General features: G+C 42.4%; 1 protein-coding gene across 1 annotated transcript; it reads right to left on the bottom strand.

Annotated features, from left to right (window-relative positions):
• Window positions 1-1,170: 1,170 nt before the first annotated feature.
• LOC133402585 (troponin T, fast skeletal muscle isoforms-like) lies at window positions 1,171-13,317 on the bottom strand. The gene is made up of 14 exons (XM_061676489.1): window positions 13,240-13,317; window positions 9,802-9,842; window positions 9,551-9,564; window positions 8,443-8,574; window positions 6,591-6,608; window positions 5,207-5,225; window positions 5,081-5,126; window positions 3,841-3,957; window positions 3,163-3,240; window positions 2,975-3,088; window positions 2,430-2,542; window positions 2,251-2,341; window positions 2,096-2,136; window positions 1,171-1,372 (listed from the first exon to the last, which is right to left on the bottom strand). The coding sequence occupies exons 2-14, from the start codon at window positions 9,819-9,821 to the stop codon at window positions 1,336-1,338; spliced, it is 840 nt and encodes a 279-aa protein (XP_061532473.1). The 5' UTR covers window positions 9,822-9,842; window positions 13,240-13,317; the 3' UTR covers window positions 1,171-1,335.
• Between the last annotated feature and the right edge of the window lie 1,504 nt (window positions 13,318-14,821).

Genomic DNA, 14,821 nt, shown 5'->3' on the forward strand with positions numbered 1-14,821 from the left:
ATTTTCATGATTGCGTCAACATTGAATTGAACTCGTAGCAGTCTCGCGGAGAAACATTGCCATCGCGTGGCCGTAAAGTGTTACTGCGCCACAGCGAGTTGACCACAGCCAAAAGTCTTGTGAAGCGTTGTCATGGTAATTCGCGTGACGAAGCAAAAAAAAAAAAAAAAGCATTTAGTAGCGATTCAAGTTCAAAGATGCATCATTAGCCGCTGTTTAATATGCGTGAACTATTTCCATGGCCACGATTCTAATGTTTTCTCTTTTGACGTTGATCTTTCCAAAGGAATGAAAACGCCGTTCACAATTTTTGACTTTCACAATGTGAAAATAAAAACAGACAAGTAGGACCAGAAAATCACTGTTTTATTGTTACAATTTCAATATGAAACCCAAACCCGTTTTGAAACTCTACTTTGAAACCCTTACCTTGTTTTAAAACCCGCACCCTATTTTGAAACCCTAACCCTGTTTCCTCACAACCACAGGAATGAGGATAAAATCCGTGTTTGATCTTCGTTATTATTTCCATTTTCGGATCCAATCAGTATCAAGTATTCACCGATTTCCCCGAGACCATGGTACAATCGCCGACTGTGTGCTCTCACACAAATATTGTAGCTGCGCTTCCGGCGCCTTAAAAAAAACAAAACACACAAAAAAAACGATCCATCTATATTTCTTAAATAGTTTCTCATTCTTTATTTATTATTCTTGAGATATTCATATTTTTTTGTTTAAATCGAGTAGAGCTGACGTAACTTCAACACGTGAATATTTTTCCATACGATAATTTCCATTTTCCATACTTTATTAAATGACTTTATGAAGATTTATGAAATCAAATCCCATACTTGTGTACCGCCTGTTAGCATCATATTTGTGATTTTTAATGAAATCTTTATTGCTAAATGCTAATTAGTGTTCATTTGGCTCAAATGTGAAACTGAATGGGTTTTAAAGATGCCAGCTTCAGTCTTATTTGGCATCGTAGTTTTGTTTCCTTAAATGAATCTTCAAGCTAATCATATATCACACTTCACACACATATCATGGTCATGTGTTAGCGTGTGTTTCGTTTGAAAGTGAAAATAAACGTGAAACCATGTGAACTTCCGTCTTCCTGTTAGCATCACAGAATGACAAGAGGCGTAAATATGTCTTCTTGAAGAGTCAAACTTTTATTTACAAAAATACTGAGAACCAAACAGTCGAGAGAGCGAGGAGGTCCAACGTGTTTTTATTGCTATCATTAGCAGCTAGCCGCTAGGGGCTAGCGGTGGGCGATGACGACACGGTGGCTTTTCTCAGCTAAACTAAGTTCACCGGTGGCATCTACTTCCTGCGGCGGGAGGCGGCTCCCTTCTTGCTGCTGTGGTACGACAAAAACAAAGCCATGTTAGAATGTTAGCATCCAAACTTATGTGCTGCTACAGTATTAATAATGTTAGCTCCAAAATAATATGAATAAGTAGAAATGAACATGTATGTACCGGATTATCGTGTTAGCAGTATGTTAGTGTCTGCGCTAGCATGTCATGAAAACTTGTTTTCAGAGTTGTTTGTTTTTCCTCTTTTGTGTGAATATTTTATGGTAACTAACTTGTCATTAAAATCCGACCAGAATTGTAACGATAAAATGATTCCATAATTATAAGAATATGTTCTTCTTAGCGATATGTTCCCATGTGTGCTAGCATGTCATTACAACTTGCTTTTTTTTTTCTTTGAAAAAAGAAAAAGCTCAACATAATTATAACAGCAAAAATATATCTATTTCTTTTCTAAACTTATTTTATTTGACAGTCTGGATGTAAGCTAGCGAGTTGGCTAACCATTTATTAGCAACTACTGGCTTTATATAATTGCACAATAAAATGCATAAATCCTGTTGTTTATAATAAAAGATTATTGTAGACTGAAGAGTTATTGTATAACAATTATTTAAAAAACAAGAACAAATGCAATGAAAACGTATTTATTCCATTTTTATTATGTATATATATATACAATTATTATTATTATTGTAATGTGTCCTCCTGACCAGCGGCGGCGCAATAGTTACAACATGCTGACATGCTCACACATTACTTACAACTTGCTGAGCTCCTCCACTCTCTTGCGCAGGGTGGTGACCTGTAGGGGGTGCAAAGAGCATGGCCAGCATTAGCTTTTTGAAGTTGAACATTTTTTCTTTTTCTTTTTTTTCACATCTTTCGTGTGTTTTGTTGTTGTTGTTGTAGCACTCACCTCGTACTTCTGCTTCTTCAGCCTCTCTGTGTGGTCGAACTTCTCCGACTCCAGCTGGCACATCCACTCATACAATTCGTTGATCTTGTCCCTGAAATTCCAGTATGTGGTATTGTGTGTAACTGTGTTTTCAGTATTGGGTGTACTGGATGTACTGGGTGTACTGTTGAGCGTAGTACCTGAGTTTGTCCTCGTTGAGATGGTCGATGTTGAGCTGCTTGCGTCTGGTGGCCAAAATCTTCTTCTTCTTCTCTCTCTCTGTCTCTTTCTTTCCTCCTCGCTTCTGGTCCGCCTGGCGGAGGGAATGTCGGACGAATGTCAGCGCCTCCATCCGTCCGTCCGTCCCTCCCTCCCTCCATCCATCCATCCCTCCATCCTTTTCCAATTTATCTTAGTCTGACGTGTGATTAATCATTTGGAAATGTATTGTTGTCATTGTGCACCACCAGCAGGCTGAAGTGTGAACTGCAGCTACAAAAAGCCAAACGTTGTACAGTGCAGCACTGCAATGGATGAATCATGTTTTAGAACATTTTCCTTTTCCATATATATATATATATATAAAACGTGGGAATATTTTTTGAGAAGATTTTGTAAGCGCCTGCCTCGTTCTTCCCAGGCGCCCTCATCCTAGCACCCGCGCAAATTCTGGTTAGTTGTGGTTCGAGATGGTCACGAAAGGATGAGGTGCGCGTCGGTTGCCGTGGTGACGGCGCGTGTGTACCTTCTGCAGATGGCTGCTGTAGTTGGATCCCATGTTGGACAGAGCGGACTTCTTCTTGGCTTCCTCCTCGGCCTTCCTCTTGGCGTCAGCCTCCTCCTTGATCCGACGCTCGTCCTGCACACAGCCCAAAACAATGCAGTGGAAGGGGGCGGGGTCAGGCGAAGAGGGCTTGCCGGCGGGGTCGCGACCTCGCGTCTGGCCTGGCGTTCCTTCTCCTTCTCGGTGCGAATCCTCTGCTGCTCGGCCCTCTCGGCGCGACGCTTCTCCTGCGGGGAGTCGAAGGCGCTCGCTTCAAATCTTTGCTCGCACCCGATTCATCGTTTGAGTCAGCGTGACTTGGCGAATGTTCACACCGGACGCTTCATCGGAGGACATCTACAGGTAATTGCTAACAATGATTATTATTAGAATTGGTGCGGAATAATAGAATCGTGGAATAGAGTGAATGACATTTTTTTATTATTATTTATGATTGACTTAACAATAATGTAAATACAAAATTAATGATAGTAATAAAATCCATATGTAAAAAACACCCATTACAAATAGATGAAATTATTGACTTAAATTGATAAACAATATAATATAGTAAGATTTATTTCAAAATACTTTACTCACCCATTAGTGAGTAAAGCATAAACGTTACTAAAAATACAATCATTATGAATCGACGAAAGTGAAGGTGTATATCAATAAAATGCATAGTATTTAAGGAAATTCATCTATTTACAAATATTTGTCATTTTATAACCATAGACTGTTTCTGTTGATGTCTGTAGAGTGGCTGTACCTAATGAAGTGTCCCATTCCAAAGGAGTTTGCGGTGCGTTTTTGCGAGTGTGATGAGTTTGTCGCCGCTAACTCACAATCCTCTCCTTGAGGGCGATGAGCTCCTCTTCCTCCTTCTTCCTGCACTCGAAGTGGGCGTCGATCAGGCCCTGGAGCTCCACCAGGTCTTTGTTCTGACGCTTCTTCTGGATATCCTGAACACGACGACACCGTCGTTATCGGGGACGTCGTTAGCGCGGTCGTTGTTATCGGGGACGGGCTTATATGTCGTTTTCGGGGAATGTGGTTATCAGGGAACCTGGTTATCGGGGACGTTGTTATCGGGGATGGGGTTACCTGGCATGTCGTTATCGGGGACGACGTTATCGGGGAACGTGGTTATCAGGGGCGTGGTTATCGGGGACAGGGTGAGGCTCGTTTCTTTTTTGAGGTTGTTCCCTAACTTCACACTTTTATACTCATTTCCATCACTTTGGGTCTCCGTTTTGGTATTTTAAAGGTATTGTACCTGTCAACCTGTTTCAACTTACTCTTTTTTTAAACTTTGGCGTAATTACTCGTAAGATAGTTGGGAGTAGCCTCGTAATATTGTTAGGAAAGTTTTAAAATCAACTAATTCATGGAAATTTACTACTTTATATTTGATCAATAATGTGTTAGAGGGATCTCTTTGATGAGTGTTATTAATGATTTTCATAACTGCTTTTTGTAAAGTAAAAAAAAAAAAGAGTAAAATAATCCATCCATCCATCCATCCATCCATTTTCTTCACCGTTGGTAAAATAGAACATTAATCATGTAGTAACCTATCCCAGCTATCTTCAGGCGAGAGGCGGGGTACACCCCGAACCGGTTGCCAGCCAATCGCAGGGCACATAGAAACAAACAACCATTAGCGCTCACATTCACACCTACGGGCAAATTAGAGTCTTCAATTAATGCACGTTTTTGGGATGTGGGAGGAAACCGGAGTGCCCGGAGAAAAGCCACGCAGGCACGGACGGGGAGAACATGCAAACTCCAACTCCGGATTTGAACCCCCGGTCCTCACAACTGTGAGGCAGATGTGCCAACCAGTCGTCCACTGTACCGCCGAGTAAAATAATGAAAAAAAAATTAATAGGTTGTATACAAGTTTTGCATGAGCCCCTGATGTCTACACAGTAGATCAAGTATGGAACAATCTTGACATTGTATATTGTTAACAATGCTTATTTCTGTAAAGTTTACTTGATGTAACACCGCGATGGGTTTTTGCTATGTTTCCACTTTTCCACATCCTGTGTGTGACTTCCTCCCTCCTCTGCCCCAACTTACATCAAAGTCCACTTTCTCGCCGTCCGGGATCTTGGGAGCGCTCGGCCTAGGAAGGAGCGAGTGGGTTTGCTTTAATTCTTACTCTTGTTGTCAATCGAAGGTAAGTTCCCCAGTCGTGTGACTTACTTGAACTTTGGCTTCTCCTCTGCAGGAAGCAAATCAAGATGGCGGCGGTCGGGGGTTGGGGGAGGCGGGGGTGACAAGTACATTTAATGTTGTTAGAAACCAAACCTATTAAAGTCTCTCAAGCATGAAAGTGATGAAGTGGTGATTAGAGTTGAAAGGAAAGAAAGGAGCAAACAGATGAAAAGATTATGACAGTGAACCCCCGCTGCATCACATTTCATCATTCCGTCGTATCTCGCGGATTTTTAAACGGGCATTTTTAATGGTTTTTGACAGTTTACAGGCAAGTCCGAATTTAGCGCCGCACGCCTTCAGTGTAGTACCGCATTGTGTCACAACATGCCGGGCAGTGTTGTACCTGAACAAGTTCAACGGACAAAAGCTCATGAACTAGTTTTATAGTCTTTGCGAGCGTGAACTAAACTCATTCATCCATTTCTGCCTGATGAACGTAAGTGAGAACGCGCTCATTTTGGTGTCTGCGAACAGTTTTCGAGCAAACTTTGATTTTCATTCAAGATTGCCCAGCTGAACACACTATAGCGTAGCTACGGATACGAGGCTTCAGATGTCGGGGATCAACGCCGTTTTTGCCAACCGGCCTTCATGTTTAGCAGCCTGTGTGCGCGAGGTGCGTTCAGGGACACTGCGTAAATGGGAGGAAACGTGTCTTCGGTGGTGTTGTAATGCAGTGCATCATTGTAAAAAGGGATTACTACAAAAAATATGATTTGTATCAGAATCTTTAGTTAAAACTCTGTACGATCACACTGTCATGATATCGTTTGCACATTAAGGGCAAATGTCCTGTTCTTGTTTTAATTTCTCATTTAAAAAAGACCATTCAAGCAACAAGTTTTGTATGTTTTTGAGATTGTAGGGTGAAAGCTGCAGCTAGCGACTGGTGTGGCCCGAATGGGTGGTAACATTGGGGAAATGAAATGTGACTTTTGAAGTGTTTTGTGATGATGGTTTCAGGTTCAAACTACTAAAATAAGCAACTATAAACACTTTTCTTCCATTTTTATAGCGAGGGTTCACTGAGTTATAAATGACTCTCCTCCTCCATGTCGCTAACGGTTAACCGCTAACAAACGGTGTGGCATCTTTCTCGTTGGCTTGAACCCAAACTTGTCTTCTTTCTCCACAAGCCAGGTAAGGTCACATGATCACAAGGGTCCTCTCCAATTGGCCGGACACTTCATGCCATGCAGCTGACGAGGTGGCGGTGGGGAGTTGTTAGCATGTCATATTCTTTCACCCTTTTTCTGCACGAGCACTTTTTGCTCTTTTTTTTTTTGTACACTCTTTTTCAGATTATGGACTGGATTGTGCAAAGCTCCCAAGTGTGAATATGACGAGTTTTATTTTGAAAAGAACGTACCTTCCTCTTCAAAGGCCTCTGCATGCAGCAAGCGTCCAGAACAAAAGCAGAATAGAAAATCAAAGTGTTAGCGTCGGCGCACGGGGAGCAGCAAATGTTTCACAAGCAAATTTGAGCTAAATGCTAAGAAGCTAAAGGCTGGGGTCCATTTTGTCTCGATGATTGCCGTTCAAGCATCTTTGCGGCGACTAGCGCTGTTAGCGTGACTAGCACTGCCGTTGCAGCTAACATGGTGTTGTTAGCTTATTAGATCGGCGAAGGCGAAACAAATCTGAGGTCCGATTGTTTTGTTCGGTTACATGTTGTGCCAAACAGCCACTTATTTCCTACATGAAAGACAGCAGCTTTAATTCTGATGATGATGATGATTGTTATATGTCATCCCATATCAAAGGAACAAAAGCATCTTTAATTCTGGTGACTACATTAAAGGCAGGTCAGCAGCTTCAATTTCATCAGCTCAGTAAAGGAACAGGATCAGCTTTCATTCGGATCGTGATTGTCGCATCAGATTATAAAAGGAATCCAAAAAAACTTTAATTCTGATGATGACATGACAGGAGCAAAATAGCTTTAACCCAGATGATGACTGTCAGCATCAGATCATAAAAATAGCTTTTGATACTAATGTTCATCATCTTGTCAAAGGAACAGGAGCAGTTTTCGGTCTAAGGATTTTCATTTTGAAATCTAATAAGTTAGTCATTACACCAAAAAATAAAATACAAAAATACAGACAGAATTATTTTGCTGATTCTCATTATCAGATGGTGACAGGAACAAAAGCAGCTTTAATTCTGATGACAATTGTCACCATCAGATCACCAAAAGGGTGCTTTACCTCTGATTATTACATCAAGAGAACAGACTGTCAAACGAATAAAAACTGCTTTAATTCTTATGCTTTTATTGTGAGACCATCAAAGTAACAAAAAAGCTTTCATTCTGATTATTATCATTATCAGATCATCAAAACGAACAATAAACCACAATAATTCTGATGATTTTCATTTGGAAATCATTAAAGGAACAAAATAGCTTTAATTCTGATCAGTAAATGAGGGACATAAACTGCTTTAACTCTGATGATTTCCATTATGTAAATCATCAAAGCATCAAAAACAGATCAGATGATCTAAAGGAACAAACAAAACACAGCTTTAATTCTGATGACGACACTCAAGGAAAAAAAAAATCTGCTTTACTTCTGACGATTGTAATATTGATCAGATCATCAAAAGGACCAAAAGCCAGCTTTGATTCTGATGATTATTTTGTCATTATTGGTTAATCAATGGAATGAACAGCAAGTAGCATGTACGCTAATGATAAAGTGCTTTTGGAGGACATGATTGATACAATTTGGATGCTAGCGCCTTGCTAACTGTATGCTAGCATTAGCGACAGCCACTGGTAATGTTTACATCTTCATAATGATGCTTTTATTACATCTACGCAAGCACACATTTAATGACTGACTAGATCAATTATTACATTATAATTTTAAAGGTAACAGTTGCTACAACTAATCAAAAGTTTTGATTGTTGGCCAGCAGCTGTCAAGACAAACCCCAGCAAGGAAACAAAATGGCAGAATAAGGTAACACGCACACATATACACACACACACACACACACACACACACACATATATATCTATATATATATATAGATATATATGTGTGTGTGTGTGTGTATATGTGTGTGTGTTTGTTTACGTTAAGCTAGCTGTGTCTTCGACAGGTGGAAGGAAGGTAAGTTAGCATTAGCATTAGCACGAGTGGAGCGCACAATGTGTTGTGGGGAAAGGATAATAGAACACCCCCTGCCCCTCCCCCGTCCGTGCCACATACCTTCGGGCTCATCCTCTGCTTCTGCTTGGGGTTCTACCTCAGGTTCTGCTTCTAGCTTGGGTTCTGCTTCTACTTGTACTTGTGGTTCTGTCTCAGGGGCCAGCTCTACCTCCTCCTCTACTAGCTCCTCCGCTACGTTCACACCACGTGCGGTTAATGGGGGCAAAGAGAAGCAGGTTTAGCGCAGGGGTTCTCAAACTTTTTGGGTCCAGGGACGCCTTCAAGCAGACTCAAGATTTTCAGCGCACGGGAGATCTTGCAGGAATGATCATGTCATCTTCCGGGATCTCGCCTCTTTTTATCTTTGTGGCTAATTTCCGTCCGTTATCTCGGGAGCATAACTTCCAGTCAGGGGGTGTCCAACATTTGCAACCTTTGACAGTCGCTCAAAGTGATGAAATACCGCTTATTATAACCTCTCACACAATCGTTGTTCAGCCGATTTGTTGCTTTGACTCACGAGCGCAGACTTGAAGTACGAGCGCTGTATGGTGGCAGTGAACTCAACTCATATTATTTAACCCCCGCGAAGAGCGACTAATGTCAGCGCTGTACTGACGAGCTGAGATGAGTTGAGAATTATGTGATGATTCGTCACAATCATATCAGAATTTCTAATTGGCCCAAAGCTACGATAGGGAGGAGGAATTGCTTATCTTGGTGCGCCGGTAGGTACGACATAATAATTGATTGCGAACAATTTTGCAGACCCCCAAGCTGCAACTCGTGGCCCCCGGTTTGAGAACCACTTGCAGAAAAAAATGACGGGAAGTGGCGAGGGCCGAGGCTCGCGCAGGCTGTTACGGGGTTGAAAGGTAAGTCAGAGGTAGACGACGGCGTCCACGTGCGGCTGGCGGTCGGCCAGGTGGCGCTAATTTGTCAAGAAAAAGCCACAAAAGCCAAACGTTAACCGGTTAGTGGGAGGGTCTTACCGTCGTACTCTTCGCGGCGGGGCCGACAAAGAAAGGAGCAGAAGGACAATTAGTAAAAAGATCCCAGGTGTGCCAGATGCGGGTACACGGGCGGGACCCATGCGCCGACGGCGGCGCTACGAACGAACGAACGAGAGCCGGCTGAGGACCGTCGTGATGAAGACGACACTACTTACCCTCCGTCTGATCGCTGGGGACACAAGAAGACACGAGATCAGAACGCAGGACATCAGAAGCTGACGAGAGGACACGAGGGGAGGAGACGAGGAGACAAAATGACAGACGAACAAATCGGACACAAGGGGATAAGATGAGACGTAAGGGGACAAGAGAGAAGAGGGGGAAAGGAGACAATGACTCGAGACGACACGGGAGGAAAAGAGACAAGAGGAGACAAGAAGACGAATCAAAGTGTTGCTGGACTTACTAGTCTTCGGTGTCAGACATGTTGAAAGAGGGCGTGGCAACCTGCAAGCCAAACAACGGAACTCAACGTATTTCATCGCATCAGAACTTATGTGACAACATTTTCTTGAGCACATTCAAACTTAGGTGACATTTATTTCATCGCATTTGCACGACGAAGCGCTCGCTTCATTTCACTGAAGATGACTTGAGTCGAAGTGACTTTATTTCAAGCTCAGCTTCAAAATAACTCCAGCAAGCCCCGCCCCCCTCCGCACACATTCAACACCCCCGCCGAAAGCAGCATAAAAATGTGCAAGTGTTCCACTGGTGTCGCATTGCAGACGTTTGTAGTTTGCAAAATTGTCAAGAGTTTAAAATTAGACGGGACGCTGACATCCACCACCGCGCCCCGACAGCAAACATTAACGGCTAAGGCCTCATAATCATAATCATAATCATAATCATAACAATTCATTTGTTTTATAGAGGGGCTTTCGTTCAATTCGAAGATGCTTTACAAACACATAAAACAAGCAAAAACAAAAAAAAAACTAAATGGTTGATGGGTTAATGCTAATTTACAGAGGTAAGTTTATGTTTTTTGAATATATATACTGTAACATTCACATCTTATTGTAATGTTTTACCGCATAATATATTGTATCTTATTGTATCGTGTTGTGATGAGGATGACTGGCAACAGTTTATCCCATCAGATGAAAGATTAGTTGCACATGAATCGTAATTGAATATAATACAATACGTAATATCATATCATACGGTATCATCATATCGCGTGGTATCGTATTGCATCATATCGCATCCCGATTAACTTGCCAGGCAATAAGATAAGATAAGATAAGATTGTTTCCACTGTTGCTGCTGAAAAGATACACTTTCCCTCATTGCGGGACTAAGAAATATGATATACAAATTGTATAAATATAATCTTATTGTATCGTATCAAATGATGTCGTGGCGTATCGTAATGTAATTTACTGTATCATATCGCATTGTATCGTCGAAATGCCCGGCAACTGATGATCCAATCAGACGAGAGTAGTCACATAAAAGTTATGATATGATATAAAACTGTATCACCTGGTGTCGTGACTGTGATTAATGTAGCCAGCAACACTTTGTCAAATGAGGCACATTAGTGTAATGCAATATAATACAACATATCATAATATTGCAGCATATCGTATTTTGTCGATTAAAATGGCCAGTAACAGAAATATTGTATGGTATCGCATCACATCGTGCCCGGCAACGGTTTGCCCAATCGAAAGAGGGAGTGGCACATTAGTCATAATAAAGTATCCTGTCACATCGTATCATAACCTAATCGATTTGAATAAAATCAATTAGAATGGAAGAGTATCACAACGTATCGTACCGTATCATACCTTATTGTATCGAATCGTACCATCGTGGATGTGATTAACTTGGCTGGCAACAACAGTTTGTCCAATCAGAGGAGAGCACATTATTCCTAATATAATGTAAAGTCATATATATATATATATATATATATATATATACATATATATATATATATATATATATATATATATATATATATATATACACATATATACATATATATATATATATATATATATATATATATATATATACATACACACACGTGATTAACGCCCTTATTGAATCGACTCAACTAAAATAAAATAGAATAGTATCGTAGAATATAGATTGTAATTCTGCTGTACGGTATCGTGGGGGTGAAAAAGATCATCATATCAGATCATGGTGATGAAGATGCCCGGCAACAGTTTATCCAATCAGATGAGCACATTAGTCCTAATAGAACAGAATGGAGTCACGACGCATGGCGTAGATGCTACATGTGAGTGACAGAGTGAGGAGTTGATCCAATGAGAAAAGGAGCTTAGGCACACATTCTTCCCATTATCGCGTTCCTCCGTCTATTTCCGAGTCGCAGCTGCGCGGCGCCCGCCCGGCTCGGGTTTCCCGGGACGCCGTGTCAGGATCCGGTTCCCTCCTCGGAGTCATTCCACCTGCCGTCTCCTTGCGCTGGCCTCCTTCGATCGGGTCGCGACCCCGCCCGACGGCTCGCCGCTGACTTCGCCTTTCGGGATAAACCTCAGAAGGTAAAAGGTCCTCTCGTCCCGCCTCCCCAACGCTGACGATTGCCGGCGGGAATTTGTTGACGTCTGGAGAATTTTGGCCGTCCGTCTCGGCGCTAAAGTGTTGATCCCGCCGCCGTGTGGCTGCGCGCCACGCCCGTTTGCAGCTTCGCAAATAGACGCTAGCGGAACGTCAAACCCGCAAAGGTGACAGCTTCAGAACCATCGGAACCATCTGCCGTTGATCCCTCAATAAGCAAACCGACGCTGTGACTGAGCCAGCAAACATTCAAAGACAACAACCGGAAGTTCGACTAGAAGCTCTTACTTGACTAACCCTGACCAAACAATCCAACACATGACACCACAACAAAGAGAAGTGTGCAAGTCCTACCGGAAGCTTTCAATGGAGTGACGCCGCCAGAGGCAATTCTCCTCAAACCTCTAAATCAGGGGTTCTGCTGCTTTTTTGAAACAGTGGGCCACTTCTTGGGTCCTGAGGGCTACCAGTTCCGTACACACTTGTAAAATTTGGACAAATTACCTTCAATCCTATGTTGTTCTTATCAATCATTCATGATATTGACATCAGTGATCTCTCACATGATCATTTAACAAGACTGGAAACAGATACATATCGATATGTAACATTTTATTTCGATCAATCTCTTCAAGTGTTTGACATTTGTACAACATTTCATATCATGGCTGAGCTATTTTTAGAACAGGCCCGCGGGCTACCCATGTGGTCCTTGAGGGCTACCAGGTTGGTGACCCCCTTCTCTAAATGGACCCGACATGGACTCACATGACGACGTACCCTAACAATTCACGCAACAAATTCAACCGGAACCTCATAACCGACCTTGGACACCTTCCAAACGCTCAAAGACGACGGTGCGAGTTCAACCGCTTGACACCGCCCACATTTTCCAACGCAAGCCACAAAATCAAAGCGAGAGGTCCTACTAGAACCTCGACGTGGACTTGCCTGACAGGTGTAACCTCTGACATCGTCTACTTGACAACATGACCCTCACTCTGACTTGACTGTGACAGATTTGCGTTTCACACTTGGACCGCCACAGGACCAGAAGCGGAGGATTAGAATCGGGGGTACACGACCAGGACCATATGACAATAGCACCCGGACCAGGAATATCGGCTCACGACACACCGCTGGCGTACATAGACCATCAAAGATACATTAGTTGGAGTCAAGAAATCATATTCGGACTAATGAAGTGAAATTTGATAGTTGATGATCACACTGTTTGGGAATCACTGCACTATGGGACGAGAGGACTACAGACCTGGGGTTAGGATTGGGATTTGGACCGTCTTACCTGAGTTTAGCAGAAGAAAAGAAAGAAGAAGTGTGAAGCGTGGAGGTCCCCGCTGGCCCAGAGCGGCTGTCGGGTTCTGCAAACTTGCCGCGCTGTTGATGTTCTTCTGTTATAGCGACACTCGATCCGCGACGCGTCCTCATTGGCCCGGGAGCCGGGCGGGAGGCGGGGCCCCGGTGGCGATGGGGCCCCTCCCCGCACTCCCTTCCTCCTCCTGGTCCTCAATAAGGAGATGCCAGGGAGGAGGAGACGCTGGCTCAAGTTTGGACAACAACCGGCACACGCCAAAGTCTTTCGGCTATTCTGGGAACACGGCATGAGGCAAGCACATTTCACAACAAAGAAGAAGAAGAAGGAGAAGAAGAAGATGAAGAAGCTTCTCGGTCCATCAGACAGCCTGCTAGCATTTTAGAATGTTCTCATTTATGGGTTCTTCTCTGAATAGTTCTCCTCTCCTTGTTCTCTTGTTGGCCCTCGGAATGTTCTTCTTTCACGCGCCCTCAATATTCTTGAACCTTCTCCTTTGAAAGTTCGCCTCTCGGTGTTGTCGTCTCAATGTTCACTTCTCAAAGTTCTCCTCTTGAGACTCTTTGAAGCGTCTTGAACGTTCTTATGTCCCTATTGTCCTCTGGATATCTCAACATTCTCCTCAAAATGTTCTCGAGGAGAACGCTGCAATTGGATTGATTGATTGAGTGAGTGGTTGATCGATCGCTCAACGGTGAAGATGTTTCCTCGAATGTTAAGTGGCTTTGAAAGTGAAGTGGCTCTTATGACAGATCTGACATCTTCCACTTGGGGGCGCTGCTGTACACAGTATGAAGTTGGTGAACAGTGGCCCGCCCCCTTTTGGGTCGCTTTCCAGTGGACCACAAATAACCTCTCTCACACCCACACAGACACACACACAAATATGGATACTTTTCAACTTTGACACCAAGTTAAGAGACCCCATCCATAAATGTGTAACGTAAAAATAACACAACGCAACATATAATGCAAAGTTACGTCGTGTAAAATAAACAAACGCGACATTAATGTAACATGGGAGTGCCGTAAAATTATATGATGGAACACACATAACATGACAGGTAACGTAATGTCACATGTAGTGTGACTCGAGGTAACGGAACACAACATAGCATGGAACCAAATGTAACATACAATCATGTAACGCCACGTGAGTGGCGAAACTTTTCTTAATTTTGAATGAATGCATCAATAGGACGCTTGGATGATTCCTTCAAAAAAGGTGGATTCAAATCCTTGATCATTCTTTTGGAATAAACCACATATTTGTTCGTTACGCAAATAGTAAACTGATAACAAAACATGATGAACTGTAAATACATAATACAAATGTGTTTGTTGCAGTATATGTGTACTGCATGTGGAAAACATGATACCATGATGACCTAATGACAAATGTGCACGATTTAGACAATATCGCTTTATATGACAACCAGATAAGTGAATGTTCCATGAAAAAGAAATTGTTAAAACGTCAATGTTCTTTTATGTCTAAAAGTGTAACTATGAGTCCAACCTTTTCAAAATCTCAGAGAAACAAATAGATTGCACC

This window comes from Phycodurus eques, chromosome 5 (genome assembly GCF_024500275.1).
Source record: "Phycodurus eques isolate BA_2022a chromosome 5, UOR_Pequ_1.1, whole genome shotgun sequence".
Classification (NCBI taxonomy): Eukaryota; Metazoa; Chordata; class Actinopteri; order Syngnathiformes; family Syngnathidae; genus Phycodurus; species Phycodurus eques.